Source organism: Trichomonas vaginalis, chromosome VI (assembly GCF_026262505.1).
Source record: "Trichomonas vaginalis G3 chromosome VI, whole genome shotgun sequence".
NCBI lineage: Eukaryota > Parabasalia > Trichomonadida > Trichomonadidae > Trichomonas > Trichomonas vaginalis.
This window is the reverse complement of record NC_067208.1, coordinates 16,536,424-16,562,107: the sequence shown is the minus strand read 5'-3', so window position 1 is coordinate 16,562,107 and position 25,684 is coordinate 16,536,424. Positions and strand designations below refer to the sequence as shown.

At 31.7% G+C, this 25,684-nt stretch overlaps 8 protein-coding genes across 8 annotated transcripts, besides 5 other annotated features; 6 read left to right on the top strand and 2 right to left on the bottom strand.

Moving 5' to 3' along the window:
* Positions 1-335: part of a mobile genetic element that runs on past the window's edge.
* A 1,824-nt stretch (positions 336-2,159) lies between these two features.
* Positions 2,160-2,949: a mobile genetic element.
* Positions 2,943-2,979: a mobile genetic element.
* A 554-nt stretch (positions 2,980-3,533) lies between these two features.
* Positions 3,534-3,571: a mobile genetic element.
* Positions 3,572-3,749: a mobile genetic element.
* A 411-nt stretch (positions 3,750-4,160) lies between these two features.
* Positions 4,161-7,460, top strand: TVAGG3_0877280 (Fanconi anemia group M (FancM) family member family; the record flags this gene model as incomplete). Its single annotated transcript, XM_001315193.1, has 1 exon — positions 4,314-7,181. The coding sequence occupies one exon, from the start codon at positions 4,314-4,316 to the stop codon at positions 7,179-7,181; it is 2,868 nt and encodes a 955-aa protein (XP_001315228.1).
* An 851-nt stretch (positions 7,461-8,311) lies between these two features.
* Positions 8,312-9,299, top strand: TVAGG3_0877270 (uncharacterized protein; the record flags this gene model as incomplete). Its single annotated transcript, XM_001315194.1, has 1 exon — positions 8,568-9,299. The coding sequence occupies one exon, from the start codon at positions 8,568-8,570 to the stop codon at positions 9,297-9,299; it is 732 nt and encodes a 243-aa protein (XP_001315229.1).
* A 450-nt stretch (positions 9,300-9,749) lies between these two features.
* On the bottom strand, positions 9,750-11,164 carry TVAGG3_0877260 (protein serine/threonine kinase protein; the record flags this gene model as incomplete). The annotated part of the gene is made up of 1 exon (XM_001315195.1): positions 9,803-11,164. One exon carries the CDS (start codon positions 11,162-11,164, stop codon positions 9,803-9,805), a length of 1,362 nt encoding a protein of 453 aa, XP_001315230.1.
* Positions 11,165-12,416: 1,252 nt separating this feature from the next.
* Positions 12,417-14,595, top strand: TVAGG3_0877250 (protein phosphatase 2C family; the record flags this gene model as incomplete). The annotated part of the gene is made up of 1 exon (XM_001315196.1): positions 12,417-14,531. The coding sequence occupies one exon, from the start codon at positions 12,417-12,419 to the stop codon at positions 14,529-14,531; it is 2,115 nt and encodes a 704-aa protein (XP_001315231.1).
* Positions 14,596-14,994: 399 nt separating this feature from the next.
* TVAGG3_0877240 (glycine-rich protein family) lies at positions 14,995-16,238 on the top strand (the record flags this gene model as incomplete). Its single annotated transcript, XM_001315197.1, has 1 exon — positions 15,132-16,238. The coding sequence occupies one exon, from the start codon at positions 15,132-15,134 to the stop codon at positions 16,236-16,238; it is 1,107 nt and encodes a 368-aa protein (XP_001315232.1).
* A 90-nt stretch (positions 16,239-16,328) lies between these two features.
* TVAGG3_0877230 (ubiquitinyl hydrolase protein) lies at positions 16,329-19,005 on the top strand (the record flags this gene model as incomplete). Its single annotated transcript, XM_001315198.1, has 1 exon — positions 16,329-18,980. The coding sequence occupies one exon, from the start codon at positions 16,329-16,331 to the stop codon at positions 18,978-18,980; it is 2,652 nt and encodes an 883-aa protein (XP_001315233.1).
* A 637-nt stretch (positions 19,006-19,642) lies between these two features.
* Positions 19,643-21,248, top strand: TVAGG3_0877220 (pre-mRNA-processing factor 19 family; the record flags this gene model as incomplete). Its single annotated transcript, XM_001315199.1, has 1 exon — positions 19,757-21,187. The coding sequence occupies one exon, from the start codon at positions 19,757-19,759 to the stop codon at positions 21,185-21,187; it is 1,431 nt and encodes a 476-aa protein (XP_001315234.1).
* Positions 21,249-21,670: 422 nt separating this feature from the next.
* Positions 21,671-25,006, bottom strand: TVAGG3_0877210 (leucine-rich repeats (6 copies)-containing protein; the record flags this gene model as incomplete). The annotated part of the gene is made up of 1 exon (XM_001315200.1): positions 21,671-25,006. One exon carries the CDS (start codon positions 25,004-25,006, stop codon positions 21,671-21,673), a length of 3,336 nt encoding a protein of 1,111 aa, XP_001315235.1.
* Positions 25,007-25,684: the final 678 nt, after the last annotated feature.

Below are 25,684 nucleotides of genomic sequence, written 5' to 3'. Positions count from 1 at the left end.
TAAGTTATGTAAATTGTACGTTAAGAAGTTAGAGAAAGTTTATGGCTTCAAGTATGACTACAATAGGGTTAACACTGATGATGAAGATATTGAGGAAAATTTATGAGAACATTAGTGAAGTTGTTAGTGAGAACGATAGTGAGAACGTTTATTTTTACATTAGTGAGTTCGTTAGTGAAGTGAAGTGGTTGGCGGCTTTGTAAATATTTAAGGTTAAGTTAGTGTTGTCGTTTGTGTTGTAAAATACACGTTAACGGTTTTGTAAAGTGTCAAATTCACAAGTATTGGGTAAAGTGAAACGCAGTGCCACCATACCCAACATAACCATACTAACTTTGTGCAGCATCTGGTGTCATTCTTTGCACTTCATTTTGTGTTAAAGTTGGGAATGTTGCAACGTCTGGATCAATAATAATATAATTACTTGCGGTTAACAGCGGCGTTTCAACATTTGTAAGCTGGATTGTTGGAAAACTGATTCTTCCTATACTACTTCTATACATTTTGAATTTGAACGGGAAATAAGTAAAAGATCCAAGTTGAGTTGTATCAATTGTTCCGATTGTAAGAGTAAATTCTTGTGGGTTAGTAAATTCTAACTGAGTTTTAGTTGTTGATAATGTTATACCCTTTGCAAAATTGAGACTTCCTGATGGAGTGAAAATTAAAAAGCAATCTGTTGTTGATCTCTCGATGAGTTGCTGTGGAATTAGGCATGTTGATGTTCCAAGTTGGAAAGTTAGGTTTCCGGCTGTATGAGTAATCTGGGGTCTAAAACTCGATGTCTGAAGAATTAATTTTGTTTGATGAGCAATAATAGCTTTCAATCTTGAGTCAATCATTGATTGAATGGAATCTTTGGCAAGAGTCCATTCACCATTGATGCTTATTGTGGTATCGCTTGTTGTTTCAAATTTAATTCTTGGAAATGTTGTTTTTGTATATGCTCTTGTTGAAACAAAGTTGAATATTGCTGGCGTAGTTATGACATTGCCGAAATATACATCAATGCTGCAATCATCAAAGTATAAAATTCCGGTAATTGTGAATTCTATATCATTAGTAGAAACAACTGTAAGATCAATGTTTGTTGATCCTTGTGATAGTATGATTTCCTTAAATTGATGAGCATTCAAGATCGAAACACTTGCTCTGAAATTCACACTAAAAGATGCAGAGCTTGAAGCTGCGTTTTCGATTTCATTCTCAGAATTAAGAATTATACTGACTTGGGCAGATGGCTGTGATTGTAAAATCTGCCAGCATGTAATTGAACAGATATCTGTGTTTAGCGTTCTTTCAACAACCAGACTGGCTGTTGTCACTGTATTTGTACAAAGAGATCCGACAAAAGTTAAATCGAGAAATGAAAATAAACGCGTTTGTCCTTGAAGAAAGTCGATATTAATAAAAGCGCATTTAGCTTTTGTACTATCAGAAACATCGGACAACAGAATCTTCTGTCTTGTATCTTGCATTGATGTAAATGTGAGAAGCGGCATTTCTGAATTTTGAGTTTTTGCGAGTTGAGATGATCTTAATATTAAACTTACCACAGGAGATGTTGCTGTACTTGATACATCTCCTTGATTTGTCTGAGTAACTTCACCACAAATTACAAATGTAGTTGCAGTTTGCAATATTGAATCCGGAACTTCGCTAAAAGTCATGCGATTTGTTAATCTTGTTGGACAAAGATCTTTATTTGCTTGTGTACCAACAAGACAAACTTCATCTGAGTATGTTAAAACAGTAAAAAGCAGTGTAATCATGGATCTAAAACAAAATTTTAAACGTGTGCGAAATTATCATTTCAAAATTTTATGGTGTTTAATCATTATTCGTTTCATATTGTTTCTTCTTACATATTTTAGCATATAAAATTTGATAGAGCTTTCAAATTTATTCGCGATTTGAACAAAACTGTTTCTATGCTTTTACGTATTGGAAAAATTGCCCAAAATTGGATAGATGTTCGAGTTTGCAGTTCCAGATTGATTGATTCTCTGAAAAGTCGTTTATGAAATCGTAAAATTCGCTATTTGCCATTATATAACATTAGTAAACTAATGTACAAAACAAATATTTACGATTCAACAACTTGATTCATCATTCTAACATGATAATTGTAACTCCAATTACAAATTAGATTTTTATAGGAGAAAGGGACAGACTAGCCCATTGTCACTTTTTAATTTAGCAAATGAACGCTTATGGAGTGGAGTTTTTGGGTAAATCTGATTTGCTTATAAATGAAATAAAATCAAAAGAAACCATATTGGCATTATATTATGCAAAAATAAATGATCTTACTTAGTACTTTTAAAGTTAATTTCAGAAAAAAATTGACACAATGGTATCCGGCACATACAAGTGGTGTACAACCAAAATATAAGTTGGTTTAAACATATATTGCTATATCTCATGATCTTACTTAGTACTTTTAAAGTTAATTTCAGAAAAAATTTGACACAATGGTATCCGGCACATACAAGTGGTGTACAACCAAAATATAAGTTGGTTTAAACATATATTGCTATATCTCATGATCTTACTTAGTACTTTTAAAGTTAATTTCAGAAAAAATTTGACACAATGGTATCCGGCACATACAAGTGGTGTACAACCAAATCTTCGACTCGATGAACTTGTCATCGAGTTATATTCCAGTGTTGTTCCTTCATTCCTGATTAAGTTGCAAATTAAAGGTCTGGATTCAGAGAGAAGTGTTAAAGTTATCAAAAAAGTCACAAGAGATTTCGAAGAAATGACACAATTTAAAAAAGTCGAATGCATCAGTATGCTTGAAACTGTTCAGAAAGGTCTGAAAAATGATACACTTGATCCCAACATTGTTTACTCAACATTAAAAATATTATTGCAAAGAAAACATTTGATTTAATAAACATTTAATTTATTATAATTAATTTTTTATTACAGTGTAATAAACAGAAATTCATCAAAAGTGACAGCTCTCAATTTTTTGACATTTGTAAATTCTAAATTGAATGAGAAAAATGAAATAATACTAAGCATAATACAATATTCTAGATTTAATTATAATTAGGAAAAGTTAGTTTTGAGAGTACTTTTCATAGGCATATAGAATGAAATCTTCTGAAAAAGAATATCACATAAACTCATATTATTTTCTAATATATAACTATTTTATATAAAAATCAAATTCAATGATCTTAAAAGCGAAGAATAAACCTCAAAATTTACGAATATAATGAGTGGGAATATTTCATATGGTTTTATGATAGATAAGCATTATATTCCCACTCATTATATTCGTAAATTTTGAGGTTTATCCTTCGCTTTTAAGATCATTGAATTTGATTTTTATATAAAATAGTTATATATTAGAAAATAATATGAGTTTATGTGATATTATTTTTCAGAAGATTTTGTGTTCTTCTTCAAAATTTTATTTTTTTATTAAAAAGAATCTTTACAAAATATACATTACTTAAATTAATATTTAAAAACGTGCTCTATCAAAAGTTCCAAAAATTCAATATTTTAGCTTTTCTGAGGTGTCACTTTTGATGAATTTCTGTTTACAACAACAGTATAGTAAAAAATGCTATAAATAAATTATTATATTTTATTAAAATGTGACTTTTAATAGTAAGTGAATAAAATAAATCAGGAATTGGGAAAGAAATAAGGTTAATTAAAAATAATGAAAATTACAAGTTTAAGGTTAATGAAAAAGTGACAATGGGCGAGTTTGTCCCCCACTCATTTTTATAGGTATAGAATAAAACAAATCAAATAAACTACTAATAGTACATATGATACCGCAATTTGGAGACTTAATATGCTATTAGTTTTATCGCCCAAATTGAATCTTCAATAATAGTAGAATTTATTACTACAATAGTTTATCTAACCTACAAAACTAATGAAATTGTATGATAAAGATATCAAAATATAGAATTATTTTCCAAATGGAAAAATATAGATTTTTAGAGATCAATTTGTATTGAAAATAATTTGTTAACAGCTAAGATAACATTATTCACCAAAAATAACGCTAATATCATTTTTCCAATTTGAATTTTGAGAAAACAATTATCACAACACATCAATATTATGAAATTTATTTATATAATACAAACAGTTCCTCAAATATAACAAGAAAATAGTCCATTTTTATTTTTGCTAGGGTACCTGTGATGATCCACAAGGCAAATCGCGGGTACCCTAGTCACTTTCAAGTCCAACCAGTAGTACATAAAGAAGACTTTCCACCAACAGAGACAAAAAGATCTAAAGGTCTTCCGTATCCAGAAATAGATCTTCATATGGCAAAAAGCTTTTTATATATTACAAATTTTTCAAAGCGTGATTACCAATTCGACATATCATTAGCATCTGTTAAAGAAAATACACTGGTTGTCATACCAACTGGTTTAGGAAAAACATTTATTTCGGCAATGGTTATATTAAATTTCTACAGATGGTTTCCAAAAGGGAAAATACTATTCTTAGCAACATCTAGACCACTTGTTACTCAACAAATGGCAGGAATTAGAGATATTTTACAAATAGACAAATCAGAAATCATAGAACTTACAGGATCAGTAGAACCACGTATAAGACCACAATTGTGGAACAAAGCTCGTGTTATTTTTGCAACTCCTCAAACAGTACAAAAAGATTTAGAGAAAGGAACATGTCCAGCGAGCCAAATTGTATTGGTTGTGATAGATGAAGCCCATCATGCAACAGGTGACCACTCATATTGTAAAGTTGTTTCAGGAATTGCAGAATATACAAAATTTTTTAGAGTAATCGGACTCAGTGCGACTCCAGGTAGCGATAAGGACATTATACAAGACGTAATTTACGGTTTATTCATCTCAAAAATACAATATCGCGAAGAAGATGAATATAAACAATATGTAAAGACGAGAGACATCGAAACAGTTGTTGTTCCCAATGCAGCAGGCGTTGATGAACTCATTGCGCGTATAAATACAGTAATTAAGCGATATTTACAAGTATTATCCAAAGATAATTTAGTTCCTCACACAGATCCAACGAGAACGACCAAAGGACAAATAGGGTTACTCATGAAGAACAGAAACGCCAATGAAGGAGTCGGAGTCATGATTTCTACGATGAAATTACTAAAATTTCGGGAATATTTACAAAATTATTCCATAAAAACGTTTGTTGATGCTGTCACAGAGTTCATTACAGACAAATCAACACGAGATGTTGATCTTGTCTCAGATCTCCAGCCAATTTTGTCTGCAGCACAAAAGCAACGCCAAATTGATCCGAAAATGGAAAAACTATGTGAAATAGTGGTCGATTTCCTCGAAGCAACAAAGGAAAGTCGTATAATCATCTTCTGTAACTTCAGAAATATTGTTCAAGACATAGTAACCGCTCTATCGTCAAAATCTATCGTAAAAGTGTCAGAATTCATTGGCCAATCAAATTCAGGTGGAACTAAGGGTCTGAATCAATCGAGGCAGATTAACTTGATACAGTCATTTCGCAGAGGGATATACAATGTGTTAGTAGCAACAGCAATAGGCGAAGAAGGTCTGGATATAGGGGAAGTAGATCTGATCATTTGCTACGATGTGCAAAAATCAATTACAAGGACAATACAAAGGATGGGAAGAACGGGAAGAAAAAGAGATGGAAAAGTCATTTTTTTACTTTCTGATGCTCAGAAAAATTTGAGTGCTGACTCGGAACACGCGAATAACCAAGTGTGTTCATTGTTGAGGCGACAGATGAAGGATTTCGTGTTCTACAAGGATTGCCCTGTAATGAATCCTTTCGACCTGGAAATCGTCGAGAGAACAATTAAAAATAAAGAGGAAATTCAAGATTTGACATCAGAAAAAAAATCAAAAAATAATATAAAAAGAAAAACATTGACAACGGATGAATTAGCCGAATTGGATCAAAGACATGGACCTGACTTAATCTATAAGCCTTTGTCTTTGTTTTCCCATTCTAACCTACAATCAAATGAAAATATTTTTTCTATAATTCCTCATTCTTCCGAAACGTCACTTTTTACAAAAATTTCCTCTCAAATTTTTGAATGCAAAATTTCCTCTCAAAGTCAACAATTATTTGCATTACAGAGTTCTTCTAGCACACAACCAACTACATCTTCACAGTCTGATAACCAGACAACAACGTTGACCCCTCCGACGCCTTATCAGATGAAATCTTCTTTTCCGATCGAATCTCAGAAGTTGGTCTCTCAGAAAGAATTAGAAGAACCAAGGAAAAAGACAATAAGTGAACTGGTGTTTGGCTTTAAAATGGATTCTTCGACTTCTTCTTCTGATGACGATTTATTTATGAAACCAGACAAAATTGACATAGAAAAAGAAGTCAAAGAGTCCGAAATTTCTATTCGAAGTAATCTATTGGCTTCTGATAACCTTCCTCACGCAGATGTCTCAAGTTTAAGAAAATCTTACGATGAAATGCAAAAATTTTCTGAAAAACTTGAAAAATCACCTGAAAATGAAATAATAAATCCAATAAATTACTTGTCAAGTGATAATGAAGAGGAAAAAAATAATTTAGAAAATAATTTTGTTCCAACAAAGATTTCTGATCAAGAAATACAACATATGGTATCAGATGACTCAGATGTGCCTATTCCTCCAATGGATGACGACGAAAAACCTAATCAAAAAAATAATGATGAAATTTTGAGGATTTATTCAACAAAACAGTTAGAAGAGTTCATAAAAAAGGACAATTATAAAAAGAAACAATCTTCTGATGATGAAAGTTTCATATTTATTAGTGAATCATCAGATTTCGTTGAAAGTGACAATGAAGTTACATTTTGTCCTCCAGAAAAAGTATTAAACCACCTCGCAGTATCTGACAATGAAGATAAATCAGAAAATGAAGAATTACAAATTCCGAAATCTAATTTTGAAGAATCTTCTCATGTTTATTCATCAGAAAGTTCTTCCGATGAAGGAAAAAACTTTATTGTTGAGTCCAGTGACACTCCAGAAGAAGTAAATGACTTAACTCGCATTCCTTTGAACCAATTACTCGGAATTAAGACACAATCACAAGGAAGAAGAGTTTCTCAGAAACAGAGACCTCCCGTAAAGAAAAAGAAGACTCAAAATTCATCTAGTGACTTTGATCTTTCAATTTCTTCCGATTGAAATTTTTAATTTTTTAATTTTTTTTATGTTTGTTTGTATATATTATTAAAAATTACATACCTATTAGAAATATTTACATACGTTTACAGAATACATATTTCTTCAAAAAAAATAAACTTTATCTAGAAAAAAAGAATAAACGATATGAAAAAGCGAAGTGACTAACTAGAATTTGAAGATACGTTAACCATGTTTTGTTATCATAGTTCTAGAGAAGGGAATGCAGGAATAATAATAGATGTTCCATCATAAACATCAATTTTAGTTGTACCTTTTAAATTGCGTTTTATTGTTTCGAAATTTGTATGCAACCAATAATAACATGTTTTCTTTCTTCTGTAAAACTCTCTAGCAATGGGAATAGATAAATGATCTGCTATTGCTGTACATATTGTTCTCAAAGCAGGAAATTGAATATTGCCATAATATGAAGATAACCATTTATATGCTTCACAGTATTTTTCATTGAAGCCCTCATTTTCCATTGCTTCTAACAGCAACTTTTCATGCCAAACCTCTCCAACTCCTTTCAAATTTGTCATTACTGAAAATTAAAAGTGATGTGAAAATCTAGTCAGCTTATCATTATTGAAAATTAAAAGTGATGTGAAAATCTAGTCAGCTTATATCGGCGCGCGGCGAAGCCGCGCGCCGATAGATGCGCTATATATATAAGACTAAAAATATTTTTTTAGTCGTCTATCTAAATTTCATTTTAAGTTGCAATTGTTAATCGTTTTTAAACTAATAGCATTTATCAACTTGTGTTATATTGCGGATTGATCCATTTAAATCGCCGAAAATTCAATGATCAAATAATTTCAAAAATAAATCATGCTCAAAATTCGATTTTAAGCAGTTAAATTTATTCCTTATAGCAATATATATAATAATCCCATAATTCACATCGAAATGCTGGACTGCTTGTCAAGAATAGTTTTTCAAATGTATCTCAGGATTGCCGATTTGGAAGATGATTTTAAGTTTCGGATTTTAAAAATCTTCTTGAGAAGATTTTGATGTAAACTAAAAGTGACACTATGATAGCATGTCAAAAAGTGGAAAGTTTACCCTGAGCATTTTTTTTAAATTTGTTTTTCTTTGATGTAAGAAGTAATCAGAATGTTTTCAAAAATAGTCAGAAAAATGAGCGAAGAGAAATTATCAAAACTTGAATCAGAGTACGAGAGTTTAGACAAAGAATTAGATGACTTAAAGCATAAATTAATGGAAAAATTGCAAACTGACCATGTTTCAACACAATCAGAAGCAAAACAATTACTTTTTTTAGAAAAAGAGACAAGTGATGCAGTCAGTTATGTTAAATAACTATACTCGAATCAAATATTTGAAGATATCAATGCTCCAAAGATGTTCAGGCAATATATGCTTGATTTAACAACAAAATATAATGATGTCTCATCGAAATCAGAAACATTAGAAGACACATATAAGAAACAACGAATTACACTCAAAGAATCAAAAAGAAGTAGAGTTTTTTATGATCAATTGTCCGATGCAAAAGCTTACACGAAATTCTTTGCAAAACGCTTGGAAAAGATGAAACTGGATGTTGAAGATTCCCGTGATGAAATTATTTTCTACATTCGTAAAGCAAAAAAGAAATTTGCAAAATATTTCATGACTGTTGAAAAGAATCAAAAAGAAGACTTAGAATTATATCAAAACAAACTAAAGAAAAAAGTGCAAGCTTTCAAATCCATACAATCTTCAGTAGAAGTTGCAAAAGAAAGAAATATTTTAATTTTAAATCTTTTTCAACAGCATCTTACTGATGTTGACAATAGAGTAACTCTATCGAAAGCTAAATGCGATGAAATCCAACAGAAAATTGTAAAATTAGTATCATTGCGTTCTTCTAACTTAATGCGTGACTTTTTGAAGGAATTAGTCATCAAATCACGTATGAAAGAGATCAGCAACGCTTTTATTCAGTACTGCAAATCAGAAGAAGGAACTTCTTTAAATTATGAAGATAAAGAAATTCAAAAGCTGCAAAATGAAATTAAAGCACTGGAAGAAGAAACAAATAATGCTCAGAGATTGGAACTTCAAAACCAGGTGGCAATGCTTGATAAAGAATTGCTGGAAAATTGAAATTTCTTAATTTCTTTTATTCTTGTTGTTTATACTTGATAAATCATAAGTTTATATACTTTGTGTTTAATTAGTTTAGATATTTTTGGATCTGAAAGAAATTCGAAAAAATATGAAATTTTATTCAAACAAAAAATCAAAAATTCACAAGTACTTTAGAAATCCTTGAAAAAATTAACATTATTGTTTGCTTCTTCTACCAGTACTTTAATATCATTCTGTAGCATTTGAATCAAAATGTCTCTTTTGAAGTTCCAATCTTTGAACACCATTTATTTCTTCTTCCAGCGCTTTAATTTCATTCTGCAGAAGCATTCGAGAATTTTTAACGATAATTTTGATCGAGATCTCTCTTTTTCATTGATTAAGCGATTTTAAATTCTTTAGAATAAATGTGAAACTATTGTAAACATTGGTTCCTTCGTTAAAATACCATAAAACAAAAAAATTAGCAATTTTCGAAAATCTTTATAAACAAACAATAAAAATAAATATAACAAAAATTATTCTTCGATTGTCGAAGATTTAACAGAGGCAGATGGAAGCTCGTACTGGTAATTATACTTCGTGATGTCTTCTTTCGGATCGGCGACGAAAGAAAATCCATCGAACGCATTCATTTCCTGTTGGACGGGTGTTCCAAGGGAATCTATGATCGGTTCATCAAGAAATTCTCTGTCAAAATTAGTAGCAACGTTGAGATTGATAATAATTGGTCTGAAATCATGTTGGTACTTCATTTCAAGGACAGAATTGAAATCTAAACCTTCAAAGAAAGGATGATGAACTAAATATTTCATATCTTTTCTTTGTGACGGATCTTTGTTAAGGAGATGAGTGATAAGGTCGATTTCATTAGGTTTGGCGTTATCAGGGAAAATTATTTTGTCATTTAAAATCATATTAAATAATTTATCCTGATTTTCATCATTCCATGGTGTTTTTCCATATAATAAATTGAAAGCAAGTATTCCCAATGCCCACCAGTCGATTTTTGTACCGTATTTTTCTCCACGGATTACTTCAGGGGCGATATACTCTGGTGTGCCGCAAAACGACTTTGTTCCATTGGAGTAAGCAATATTTTTGACTAATCCGAAGTCAGTTAGCTTGAGATGACCTTCTTCATCTATTAAAATATTTTCTGGCTTTAAATCGCGATAAACTATCTTCCTCTGGTGAATGTAGTCAATGGCTAGAGCAAGTTCGGCGATAAAAAGTTTAATATCGTTGAAAGTAAATTTCGAAGTATTATTGAGATGAAAAGCGAGATCTCCGCCGGGAATATACTCAAATCCCATGTATACTTTTGAAGATGTTTGAAATGCGAAATAAATATGGACAATAAATGGGTGATCTATGTGCATTAAAATATTTCGTTCGGTAATAACTGTTGAACTCTTGTGTTCTTTGAGCAATCTGCTTTTATGGACTGATTTAATTGCATAAACATCATGCGTTTTCTTTAATTCGCATAAAGTTACTTTACCGTAAAAACCTCTGCCAATTACTGATATAACTTTAAAATCATTCATCGAAAGTTGCGGTGTTTGCATTGTGATTGTTCTTATTGTAGTTACCCAGCTGTTAACAATGCCCAAATCGTCTGTACTTAATCTAATAGATTTTATATTGTTACCGCTGATAGTAAAACTCGGATGCTTATGATCATCATCCAGAATACATTCTGTATCTGAAGTAATTGTAATAGCTCTGTCCAATTTTGTTTTTTCTTTGTCAATATAAACCAAAAGCTTCATGTCTTGGATTCTGAGAACACAGAACCTCTTGTGCCAAAAGCCATATTTTGAACCTTTCTTATAAAATTCTCCGGTCATATCATCATGATCACTAGATTCTTCCATTGTAAAGATTGTCAAAATTTAGAATTGAATAGAATATTTAAAAAACATTCCATATAAGAATTCGACGATTGTTAAATGATATCATATTCACACGCAGTCAAATTTTTGACATCTCATTGAATTCACTTCCGATTTTGAATTGTTCTTAAAAATATTAAGGTAGGAAAGTTATTTAATTTTTTGTACATTGCATCTTTACAAATTTTGAAATTTCACAGTCAAAACATGTTATTTGAAGTCGATTAATTTATCACATGTGAATATAATCCTTCGATATTGATGTATTTTAAAAACGATTCTTTCAAAATTGTAAAGCGCGAAGTGAATCAAGTTTGTTAAGCAATGTGTATATAGCATAACTTATTATTATCCATCAATTGAAATTGTTTACGGTTTTACTCAAATTTTCCAGATATTTCTTTCACAAAAATTGAGAATGTTCGAATTTAATTTATAATTATTACAAGTTTAGAGTTTATTATTATAGTTGTTTTAATTTTCAATAAATAGACTGATAAAATTCAAACTCCTCAACAAAATCAGATCATTATCGGCTGAATCAGAAAGGTTAAAAATTAATTTAGCTAATCTGAACTATCACACAAAATCTAGTAACATATATTTTATAAATCATCCACCTAAAAAATTTCGAATTCAATGCAGGCATCAGTTATTAGGATCCAAAAGGGCAAAATCCAGATATTTTGCCTAATGTATCGACATTATTTTTATATTGCAGAGAATGCATGATTTATTGAATTTTCTGATTTGAGTTGAATTGAGAGTAAGTCAATAAATGGCATATTAAATGAACGATAGATCTACTTGTTCAAAATGTCTATATCATTTCTCTTTAACTCTACTCCTTTTACTTATTGTGAATTCAATTGTTCACTTTCAACAGATACCTGACCGTTTAGCTCCTATATTTTTCATATAAATGTACTTGACAATTCAAATATTTGATCATAGTTCAATATGATCAAAATCAAAAATATTGAAATTTATATACAGACATTAAATCTAATTTTATAAAGATTTATATTGGAAATGGATTATTTTACAATAAAACGAGATCCGATTGCTTGGATAATCAATGTCTATTTCTGAATTTTTCGGAATGTGAATTCTCTTCGAATCGAGACGTAATTATATTCATTGTATGATACAAACAGTACAAACAACTCATTTCTCTAGCAAAATTCAAGGATGATTGTGCTCAAACGACGATAACCTTCGAAAAAGGTGGACGATGGAGGTGAAAGTCGCGCTTTCCTCCGAAATCCATGCGACTGACGCTAGCGTTCGATGCATGAAGACGTTCACCTATTCCGGAGTAGGCTATCTAGCTGTTGGTGATTATAATGACTTTTTAACGATTATAAAATGCAACCAGGCGGAATTAGTCAAAGTTAAATCATTGAAAGCGCATTCCCTAAGTCTCTCATCTGTATATTGGCAAGAACCATCAAATACATATCCAGAAGGTGTTTTCTTGACTTCAGGTTTTGATGGTCTCATAAAATTTTGGGCATTATCAGATTTGGCTAGCGACCAAAATGATATAAATCCAATTAGGACATTAAATATTCATCATTCAACTGTAAGCTGCACTTATATTACAGATTCAGGAAAAGTTTTATCCTCATCTTGGGATAAAACGCTGAAATTGACATCATCAGATGGAACTACAGTAACTATATACCATGAAAACGATCAAATAGTCTGCGCAACACAAACAGATTTCGGATATATCGCTTGTGGAAAAAGTTGCACAATTACACTTGTCGATGACAATGGAAATATACTCTGCAAAGTAGAGCATGCTCATAAAATCAATATTCGCCAAGTTCGATACTATAAACAAACAAAAAGTTTATATACCATCGGAGACGATGGATTTTTAACAGAATGGATCGTCAACAGCTCGGAAATTAAAAAGAAGCGTACACTTAAGATATCCAATGAGTATATTTACCATTTCAACATGAAACAAAATCAAATTGTAATTGGCGGTGAAGATCATTGCGTTTTCATCGTAGATAAGATGCATTGGGTTATCAGAGATGTCATTGCCCTTCAAAGTACTATCTGGGCCCAAGTCTATCTCCCTAATCAAGATCTTGCAATTGCAACTGAAGATGGATACGTCAGAACGTTCACACACAACATTACTCGACGTGCTCCACAAGAGAGACAGAAGCAATTCGCTGAAGAAGTAGCAAATACTGTACTTTGGATTCCATCATTACAATCTACCAAAATAAATTCACTTCCTGAGAACACGAATGCCTTAGAAGCTGTTCCTGGTACATTGTACGCTATCAAAGATAAGAATGACATAAGGATTGTCACATATTCGAAATCTCAAAAGTGGATTCGCATCGGAAAGCTTCGTCATCAGCGAACAAAATTGACATACAAGGACAAGCAATACGATGTTGGATTTGATTTCGATATTGGCAATGGAAAACAGAAAACAATTTACTTAAATTACAATGATTCACCATTTGTCGTTGCTTCTTCTTTCGTTATCGAGCACAAACTTGATCCATCATTAATACCACGCGTAGAAGCAGCAATTATCCAAAACTACGAGCCTTTGTTGACAAGAAAACTCACAAATGACCATCAAGAAAAAAGTGGCATTCTTGGACCATTGTCTTATGGTGTTGCAGCCATGTGTGGTCGCAGGGATACAATGGAAGATGCACATTTCTGTTTAGAAGAAGCTCCTAATGTCTATTGTTTCGGAATTTTCGATGGACATGGCGGAAATGGCGCATCAAACTATTGTTCTGAGAGATTACCATATACAATAAGATCCAACAGATGCCAGGGTAATTTCTATAAAGTAATGTTTCCATTAGTACAAAACGTTATGGCAAAACAGTTTTATACTTGTGGAACAACGGTTTTGGTCAGTTCATTTGTAAACGGAATTTTATCGGTTGCAAATTTAGGAGACACACGATGTGTTTTGTGTCGACAAACACCACAAAGAATGAGTGTTGACCATAGAGCTTCTTTGCCTGAAGAAACAAAATACGTTGAAGAAAAAGGCGGAAAAGTTATAAATGGTCGAATAATGGGCTCATTACAAGTATCGAGAGCGTTAGGTGATGGTTTGTTCAAAGATTACGTGAACACGGAACCATCGTACATGGAAGAGAGATTAGTTCCTGGAGACAGAGTTATCATGGCGTGTGATGGAATTTGGGATGTTTTATCTGATGAAGAAGCATCCGAAATAGTAAGGAACTCTGATTCTCCGCTAAAGGCTGCAAAACAAGTAAGAGATGAAGCATTTAATAGAGGTTCTAACGATAACCTTTCAGTTATCGTAATTTTCACAAAACATGATTAATTTTTTTTTAATTTTTTATTATTTTTTTATTTCATTGAACTTTTAAATATAATAGTGTTTTATAAAATGTTTTATTATGATATTATTTCATGCTTGGTTTGTTTTCTCTATTTTGAATTGAATTATTTTATCTAATTAGCACTTGTGATGTTTAAATCTGTATCAAAAGTACTAGAAACATGATTTTATCTATTCTCTAAGTTATACAAAATGTTGATTTTAACTCATCTCTAAGTTATACTTAACATTTGGTGAAATCTGGAAATATGCGAGAGTTGGAATTTACAAACTCAACCAAAACTATTTGCTTAAGATATGAATGGTTTTTGACGAAAATCTGTAGAATTTTTGGAAAATATCATCTTTCATGCTTATTTGAGACAGTAATGGTGGAGATATTGATAACAATGCTATGGGAAATACTATTTTTATTAGACAAATACACTTAATTATTTTTTCCTGTGCGATTTAGAACATGAAAGATTCATGTACAATTAAGAGCTATGATATATGTTTTGAATCTGGATTCACATCGAATAGTTGAGAGTCAAATATTAATAGTAGGATGAAAATACTAGAATATAATAAATCTCACTTTAAATGATTCAATATTCATTGTATGATGCCAATAAACCCGGTGTTATATTAAAAGCTGAGCTTCCTGTTTCGAAACAAGAGAATAAGTACATTTTTGATTATCCTTGTGAAGATTCTGCTTCATGTACTGACTATTCTATTCAGCTACCTCCTGGAATCTACAAGTTTGAATTGTATGGTGCATCAGGAGGAAGTTCCACCAATGAAGTCTCTACCTATCATAATGAATCTGGTGAATGTATTCCTGATAGTGTTGTTAAGCAATTTAACGGAAACACAAAATGCCTACCATCTTTTGATTACGGAGGTGCAGGTGGCTATGTCAGCGGCCTTATCACTATCAAGAAATCAACACAAATATATGCCACTATTGGGGGAAGCGGACAATATATAGCTGGACAAGCAGAAAACAACTTTCTCAAGGAAAACATGGTTCCTGGCGGATATGGTGGCGGAGGAAGCTCATCAGGAGACAAAACTGGGACGGCAAGTGGTGGAGGGCAAACCGCTGTCAAATTTTTGAATAATACCCTCTATCATCTCATGATTGTGAGCGGTGGTGGAGGAGGGTCTGATAACATCAATGCTAATGATGGAAGAGGTGGATCTGGTGGTAATCTTGTTGCTCAAGGCTGGTGGACAGAATCTCGTTACAACGGCCAATACGTGGCTAATTCGTCGTTCGGATTTACTTTCGGAACTGGAGAAGCTGCACGATTTGGTGCTTCAAAAAATCCTAATGGAGTCCAAAATATATATGGGTTATATGATAAGTGCGGCACAGGAGGTGGTTGGTTCGGTGGATTTGCAAGTCTGCATTACAATGGCGGTTGTGGAGGTGGTAGTTCTTGGGCTTTGACTAAAAATGCCTATATACCATCAGGTCCAATTAAGTCCCACAATGAGTATTATGAACTTAATGAGTCAAGGGAATATTATTTTGATCGGAATTCTGAATATTTGTTTTCTGAAGTCAAGCATGTTCCTGGAATAAGGAATGGAAATGGTCAACTAATAATTACTGTTGTTCAATACATTCATTGGAATAGCTGCGTTACGAAATATTATTTATTGAATTATTTTATGAGCTTTGCTCTTTTTATTAGTTAGAGTCACTTAATGATTTTATCAGCTAATTAAACAGTTTCTGATTTACATTTTTATTTTATACTGGGGGAATCTCCATCAATAATTTTGGGGATGGGTGCTTTTCAATCATCGTTTCGGCGAGGGGGTAATGAAACAAAGTTCGACTGGGTGATTGAAAAGACACCACATACAAAGGAAGGCTTGTATATGTCACCAGTTTTCATCCAGGACAAAGAAGCGTTTGTTTGTCTGTTGTATCCCCCAACAGAAACGCTTATTATATATTGCTGCTCAGCACTTCAGTGGAGCTTTGATGAATTCTTCGACATAAAAATCAAAATTCACTTAGATAAGAAAAAAATTAATACAAGATCGACATTTACAAAGCGAAATCCATTTTGCTTAATTAAATATGATGCATCTCCATCAAAAATTAGCATTAAAATACAAATGCCGCCATTTTATCCATATACTCGCGAAGAAAGATTTGTCGGCATTAGAAACTCAGGAGCTACATGCTATATGGCTGCAGTATTGCAAATACTATACAATTTAGGTGCATTTAGACAGCTTATTTACAGTTTTAATCAACCTCCAAAATTGACATCCGCAATTCAACAGTTATTTGTAGAATTACAGCTTTCTTCGAAGCCTCCAACAGTAGATAAATTACTTCGTGCTCTTGGAAATGCTGCAGAAATAGCCAGAATTCAACAAGATACACATGAATTTCTTTTAGCTCTTTTAGATAATCTGGAGCATGAACTAGGCATAGTATTCGGAAATAATATTAAAGTTATGATGAGCGTTAATATAAATGTATCAACTACAGATAAAGATAAAAATACCAAGATTACTGAGGAATCAGTACTTACTTTACCACTTGTTGTCGATAGCCTACATAGTGTTATCGAAAGTATCTCATTAATGACAGCTCCTGAGACAATTTCAAGCGATGAAGGAGATATTATACAAAAAAGATCATTTACGAAGCTTCCACCTGTTCTAGCATTACACTTATGCAGGTTTAAGTTCAGTCGTACAGAAGGAAAAGTAATAGAAGTGAAAACAAGATTTGATTGTCCAAATACGATAAATTTAAAAGAATTTGTTGATGATTTTTATAACGATGAGACTGAGTACAATTTATTTGCAGTTGTGGCCCATTGCGGAAACCCAGAAAGTGGTCATTACATTTCTTACATAAAACTATGCGGGAAATGGATGAAATTCGATGATATAACAGTAACGCAAGTAGATTTTGCAGAAGTTCAGCAAACTTTCGGAAATCGCGACGATCAAAATTCAAGTTTCACTTTTTTGTTCAATTATGGAGCTCCTGTTGCTTATTTAGTGTTCTACGTTCGAAATGACTGCGACCAATTTATTGATGCCGGAGACGATGTACCTGTATTTCTCGCTCCCTACAGATCTAACTGTTTATTCTCCAGATTTATCTTTTCAGATAATATCAAGGGTTCAGAAATCCTGTCGAATACTCCTTTCTTTGAATGGAGTACGAAATCAGATTCCATCTCAGAAGTTATTAAAAGAATCAGACCAGATTTCAATCAGGCAAATCACTATGTGTGGATAAGATTCCCAGGCAATGCTTTATTCTTAGGTCCTATTGATCTAAATGAAAAAGCAGAAAATTATATCGTCAAAGGTCATTCAAACATCTTCTTTATCCTTCCGAAATCACTTAATCCAGGACCAGTATTCTTGCTAACAGAATCTCTTCCACGAAAAGTTGTTGGTTGTGATATTGCAGAAAATATCCATAAATCTCTTCCAGAAAATGCAATGATTATGCTTCATGGGCATACTATGAAGACATGTGTTGGCATGCGACCAGGAACAAATGCATTAGAACACTTAATTGTTCCAATTAAAATTATTGTTAACAATACTGTTTACCAAATGCCACAAAACTCGACTTATAGTGATCTCCAGCAACGTGTTGCTCTCACTATGAACGCATCTCCCTCAAAAATCCTTTTTTATACCCAAGAAGATATTATTTATCCAGGAAGTTATCCATACGCCACAATGTTTCCATCCAAAGTTAGTGCATTGATATTAGATAACGATATCACCGCCAAATCCATTTCCCTTTACACTCCGATCAGATTAATTTTAGTTTATCCATCCCACGTGAAAAAGATCGAATGGCCACTCTGGATGAAGATCGGTAGTTCAGTTTCAGACATAGAAACCGAAGTACACAGGCGATATCCAGATTTCAGAGTTAATGAACACATGAAATTACAATTTTCCAGGGGAACAGAGACATGTATCGAGAAAATATACCAGAACACTGATATTCCGACGAAAGGAATCACTCGTATTGATACAGTTCGCGATGTTGTCCCATCAAAGAGAAATGAATTTAAAGAAATCCTTGGAAAAGGAAATTCATTCTCAATAGAAGTGAGATTGATGAAAAAGAACATATTTTATGGTGTTTCCAGACTGTTGTCAATAAATTCACAGACAACTTTGAGAGATATTTTCCAAAAAATGCTGAGAATGAGTAAAATTTCGGATGAATTCTCTCGAGGAAAGTTGTTCATCACTGAGAAACAGAAAATAGAAGAAGAAATAGAACCAGATGATATAATTTTCAAACGTCTTCAAAATTTCATTTCGAAGATGACTGCTCCTAAACAGAGAATCTGTCTTTCAATCGAAACTCAGGATCCTCTGCAGGCTGGAATGTTCATTATTCGTTCGTATAGTGGATATTTCCGTCCTGAATAGAAAGTTTAAATAAATTGTATTGTATATTATGTTTTTTAACTACATATTGTTTTAAATATAGAGGCTCTTACTCAGGTATTGTTTAACTTTCTATAGTATGCATTATATAGTAAGTTATCAGGAAAAGAAGTCAAGGTATGGAATTATATCATATTGTATATTTTTATAATGAATCATATATTAATTGGATGGAAAATTTCACACCTCTAAATAGATATTTTAATAAGTTTTAACTAAACAAATGTTTTGAAAATAGATAAGCTTACTACTATAATGTTTGCCTTTCCACTGTATGATGTCTACTCATCAAGAAAAGAAGTTATAATAATGATCATTAAAAATTGCAAAAAGATGAAGCAAATTGTTTTATACTTTAACAACTAAAATGTATTAACCAAATATTTCGAATAGATGATGTATCACATTGTGATATATACTATTATGTTTAACTTCAAAGTGCTTTAAATATGCTCTTGCGTGAGTATTGTTTGATCTTTATTGTTTAGTTTAAGTGGCCCTATTTCACCATCTAAAACGATTTATCGTTATCTTTCTATAGCAACATGTACCCACATAGACTCATATACATAATGTATATATTCATATTGAACGAAAACAAATAGAACTAGGCGAAAAAAGGGGAATTTGGAGATCTCAAACTTTTTGAAAAGGGCACAATATTCCCTCAAAAGCGTTTTAGCTCATTGTTGTAGATTTATTTCTTACACCACCCCATATAATAAGTTAGATGTTTTAAATAATTTTCATTTTTTCTGATGTTGAGGTGCGCATTAACTGGCGAAGTTCCGAAAATTCCAGTGGTAACACCTCAAGGAATAGTCTACGACAAGGATTCTATTGAACATCAAATTCAGATATCACCAGTTTGTCCTGTTACAGACAAAAGTTTGACTCTTGCAGATTTAATTCCATTAAAAATAGACATGCCAGTCAATAAAACACAAACAGTTAGAAATTACTCATTCGGAGATTATCTACTTTCATTGCAAAATCAGTGGAATTCAAAGCAAAAAGAACTTTATGAAACTCGAAAGAAATTAGCTCAATGCGAGCGCGAATTAGCTCAAGCATTATATGAAACCGAAGCTGCAAAGCGTGTCATTGCTAGAATTTTATCAAATGAAGGGGAGAGAATTTATATCAAACCTACAACTAATATTAGCGCAGAAGAAAACACATTCTCAAGCTTTATTAAAAAAGTCTCTTTACAATCCATATCAAATTTAGCATTTGAACAAAATTTCAAAGAACAATATTTTCCACCAGCATTAAACATTCTCCAAGGATTCAGCAGTTACAATTTGTCTCATTTAACATCAATTTTAGGTGGTTCTGCTCAGTTTACTGCTTTAGATCAAACAATTGATAATAAATTACTAATAGGAACAAGTGAGAGTTCAATTGCAATATTTGATGTTCATCTGAAATCAGTTGTACAACAAATCCAAGTCGGATCTGCTCCAATAGTCTCAATTCATAATTCACGCGATTATCATTACTTAGTTTCTGATTCTGATGGTGTTATTTACATTTACGAAAACTACCAAAATGATAAACCATATAAAATCATCAAAACAGAGAAGAAAATTGTAAATTGTTATTTTCATCCACAGATTCAACATGTTATTGCTGTTTTTGATAATGGTTTCGAAGTTATACAGATAAATAATAGCGAAGTACTTGTTCACACCGAAATTCAGCATGAAATTACTTTATCATCTTTACATCCAGGCGGAAGATACCTGGCAACAGCAAATTCAACAGACAAATCAATTAGGATATGGGATTTGTCAGGAAATAACTTACTAATCTCTGAAATTGAAACAGAAAGTGAAATATTTAATCTTAATTTCAGTTTTAACATGTTACATTTGACTGCTTCTACATCTAATGGTCTTTTGTTTGTTATTCCATCAGGAAAACCAGAAGATTTGTATTCTGACTACAAAACAATTTGTTTTGAGATTCCTTCGAAATCCCATTTTTGGCATCAGAATGGTTTGTTGATTGTCTCTTTCGGAGACACAGAAGGATTCATTTTTATGATAACTGATCCACTGGATGTCCAACTATCGCAGGCTGTTAAATTTGGACTGAGAGCACAACCAAGAGCTGCAGTTTTCGGAAATGGAAGTTATTTTGTTGCTGCAATTGGTCCTGAAGATGAAATCCAACTTTTTAATTAAATAAACATTATTTTTTATTGTATGTTATATATAAAAATTATTATTTTAAGAGTGTTCTTACGCCCATTTGACATCTTCTCAGGTTTATTTAATTGTAACATATATGTTAGTTTTCAATTATGTTTCTCGCTTTGAGAATGAACTTTCTGACTTCCTCTAAATCCTATGATATCTCATGATTGAGGGGATAATTTTCTGATTTAAAAAATCTCATATACTTTTATTTGCCAGGGCATGGAAGAAAGTGAAATGTGCATCTTTAAGGAAAATGATAAGAATAACATAAAAATTTAGAAGTTTGTTCCCGCCCATCTGACATTAATTCAAATTTTTGATACTGGCTTGAAGCATCATTGAAAATTATCCTATGTATATGGGAATAAATACACCCTTAAAATACAAATGAGAAAAATCACATTATTCAATATAAAAATTTTTTATATTTAGCTTAAAAAGGAATAAATATAATATAAAAGGAATAAATTAGCATGATAATTTATTAACAGTCATTCCGCAAAATATTGTTTTTGGATAGTTGCATTGAACATTAACACTCGAAGCAATTTGCTTGAAGTTATTAATTGTTGATGAAATTGATGAATCAGATGTTCCAAGATGTTTGATTACAATTGCTTTGGATATTGTTCCGAATGCGTTGCTTGTAAACCTGACAGAATCATAAGAAACTAAATCTTTGAGAGCAAAGCACTTTAAGAATGCATCTGCTCCAATTGTGCAACCTTGTCCAAGAGTAACCTTTTTCAGATTGTAACAATCTTCAAATGCATTGTTTGCAACATTGCAATTATTAGGTAAAATTATTTCTCCAACTGCACACGACATAAAAGCGAATTGGTTAATTTGTGCTAAAGAAGAAGGAATTTCTATTGTTTGAATATCAGACATTGCAAAACAATATTCATTCAATTGAGTCACTCCTGACTTTATGATCAACTTTTTAACATAGCCATTAACAACTGTCCAGTTTCCCAAATAATAAACTGATCCTGGAATTGTTAAAGTATCAATTCTAGCACCTCTAAATGCTTGTTCTTGAATACTATATGCATTTTGAGGAATCGTGAAGTTTGTGAAGTTTGTGTATGCAAAAGCGAATTTTCCAATGTTCAAATTTGCTGTATATGGAAGAATTAATTTTTCAAATGTTTTATTATAGAAACAATAATGTCCAATATAAGATATTGTTGGAGGTAACTCTAAATATTTAACATTACTTCCTGAAAAACAATAGTCATAAAGTGTCACAACATTTGTAAACTTAAATGTTGTACAAGGAGTTTCATAAAACGCACTTCCACCAATAAAAGTTAGACTTGATGGAAAAGTGAATTTTTCAATTTTTGATCCAGAAAATACACTGGATTCAATTCGTTTTACACCTTCTGGTATTACAATTTCTGTGAGTTTTGTGCCATGGAAATCACTTGGACCAATATATTGAAGTGAATTGGCTGCAATATTGACATTTTCCAATCCGCTATCATAAAAACTCTGATTAAGATGAGAAAAATTAATTGGAATTTTAATTTGTGTAAGATTTGTATTCATAAATACTCCTTTACAAAAAATTTTAATTGAAGCAGGTAATTCCACCACAGTTAGTTGAGTCCCAGCAAATACTTCTTCATCTATTTGAGACAAATTATTTGGAAATTCAATAAATTTTAATCTGGAGTAATAAAATGCTCTGTAACCAATGCATTGAAGAGTTGAAGGAAGAGTTATTCTTTCTAAATAACTATATTGGAAAGAATGCCTATTAATCATTGTAACCCCTTCTGGAATTTTTATATAACTGAACCTGGAGTATTCAAAACACTCATATCTTATATCAATATCTTTAGTAGGCAATGTAATTGTTGTTGAATTAGTATAATAAAAAGCATCATAATTAATAGTATTGACAGATTCTGGTAAAGTAATTTCTGGTATAATTGCAGAACCGAATGTGTAATAATCAATATAAGTAGGACCATTAGGGATGGTGACATTTGGCGCTTTCAAAGAATCAAATGCATGATAGCCTATCCATGTAATTGTTGGTGGAATAATTAATACATCTAATGTCATATATGCTAGTTCATAATAATATATTGATGTTCTTCCATATGGAATCTTATATCTTCTCATTGGAGTATATCCCCAGGGATAATATCCAATGCTCATCGATTTTGTCAAATTGATAGATTCAAGCTGGCTCATATAAAATGCAGAGTTACCAATTGATGTTATCTTTTCTGTTAAGTTTATGTATCTTAATTTACTATATGCAAATGCATAACCATCAATAGAAGTAATTTTGTCTGTCAATTCAATTGTTGTTATGTTTGTCTGATAATATACTCCATAAGTGACTGATCTCATCAGAGGTGGAATTGTGAAATTAAAGATTGGTGTGCCTGCAAAAGCTGCATAACCAATTGATGTTACTGTATCAGGAATAACAATATCTTTTAATTTGGAGAAGCAGAAGAAGTAATCTGGAATACTTGTTATTCCTTCTTGGAATCTAAACTTACGCAAATATGAATCTTTAAAAACTCCGCTTCCAAAAGTCATTGATTTATTATAATACAAAAGCTTTGCTATCTTTGATCCAGCAAAAGCATAATTTTCAATCGAAGATACTGAGATCGGAAGTCTTACAATAACTAGATTTGTATCAGCATAAGACCATTGATATATTGTTGTTGTTCCATTTGGAATATCAATTGAAGAAAGTGGAGTATATGCAAAAGCAAATGAACCAATCTTAACATGATTTGTCAGATTCACGAAGTTTATATTTGAACTTGAAAATGAATATGCTCCAATGCTCTTTACTGCATCAGTTAGATATAGTTTTTCCATCACTATAGATGAAAAGGCATAGTCATCAATTGTTATATTATCAAAACCAGTTACAGGGAAATTAACTTGAGCTAAAGTTGCCCTATAAAACGCATATTGCTCTATTTTTGTGAGTGTTGCTGGAAATTCAATGTCATTTACAGTAGAGCCATAAAACAAACATCTGGGAACGATTGACAGACCTTCATCAAATCTAACTTTCTCTAATGTTGATCCATATGTTATTTGATAATATGTGTATGAGTATGTTCGAAATTGAATAGAAACAGAAATAGGAAATCGTATACTTTTAATAGTAGCATAATAAAATGTATTTTCCAAAAGTGTTGTATTATCGGCGGAAAATATGACGTTGCCAATTGTCGCATATTGAAAATTTGAGGAATAGATGTAAGATATTTCAGAAGGTAAATATAACAAATTTATGTGAGCATATGAAAAAATATTATCATTGAAACTATATTTTTCTGGAACAACAACTTCAACCAAAGATTCGCATCCATAAAAAGCATAAGAACTGATTGTATATGCACTTAAGGATATATTTATTTCTAAATTCGTGCATTGGTAAAAAGCATAAGATTCAATCGTTCGAAGTGAAATCGGAAATCTTACTTTTCCTAAATTGCTGCACTGATAAAATGTGTGGGAATTAATTGTTTGTAATGTTTCAGGAAGTTTATCTATTTGCAAATTGTTGCACCCATAAAAAGCGTAAGATTCAATAGTTTGAAGTGTATCAGAGAGATTTAACTTTTGCAAACTTCTGCATTCATAAAAAGCATAAGATCTGATAGAGCGTATCGTTTCAGGAAGTTTATCTATTTGCAAATTGTTGCACCCATAAAAAGCGTAAGATTCAATAGTTTGAAGAATTTCTGGGAGATTTAATTTTTCTACATTTCTGCACAGGTAAAAAGCGTTGTATGGAATTGTGGAAAGTGTCATAGTACAATTGAAATAACGTAAATTGGAACAAGAATAAAATGAATATTCTCCAAGTGATCTTAATTCTCCTTTTATTTCGAATTCTATAAGATCTGAGCAATAATAAAAAGTATATGAGTAAATTGAATCAACAGAACCATAGAATTTAATACTTTGTAAACTAGATTCAGAAAAAGCAGAGTTAGAAATGTATGATAAACTGTTTAGAACAAGAACATTCCGTAAATTAAATGTATATTGAAAAGCATTACTTTCAATATGTGATACATTCTTAATTGTTGCATTTATTATATAGTCGTCAAAGAAGAATTTGTAGCTTGGTATATATCCATCTTGAATCATGTAATTTCCCGAATTGCTTGAATAAGATGCTTCTCTCATTATAAAATTTGAATGATATATATTCTTATGCACTTTTTCAATTAAACACACAATTTTTGAATAGTATTCAAAATAAAAATTCATAATTTTATTGACATTTTATTTATATAATTTAATTTGATTTCAACTGTACTCTTATTTTCAAATTTTAATATATTGATCGCCACACATATTAGCAACATTTACCTAAAAATTGAGGCAAAGCCTCAATTTTTGGGTAAATGCTGAAACTATTTTAAATCAATGTTGTGCGAAATGCTGAAAAATGGAATTCATAAATTTTATGAATAGTTTACA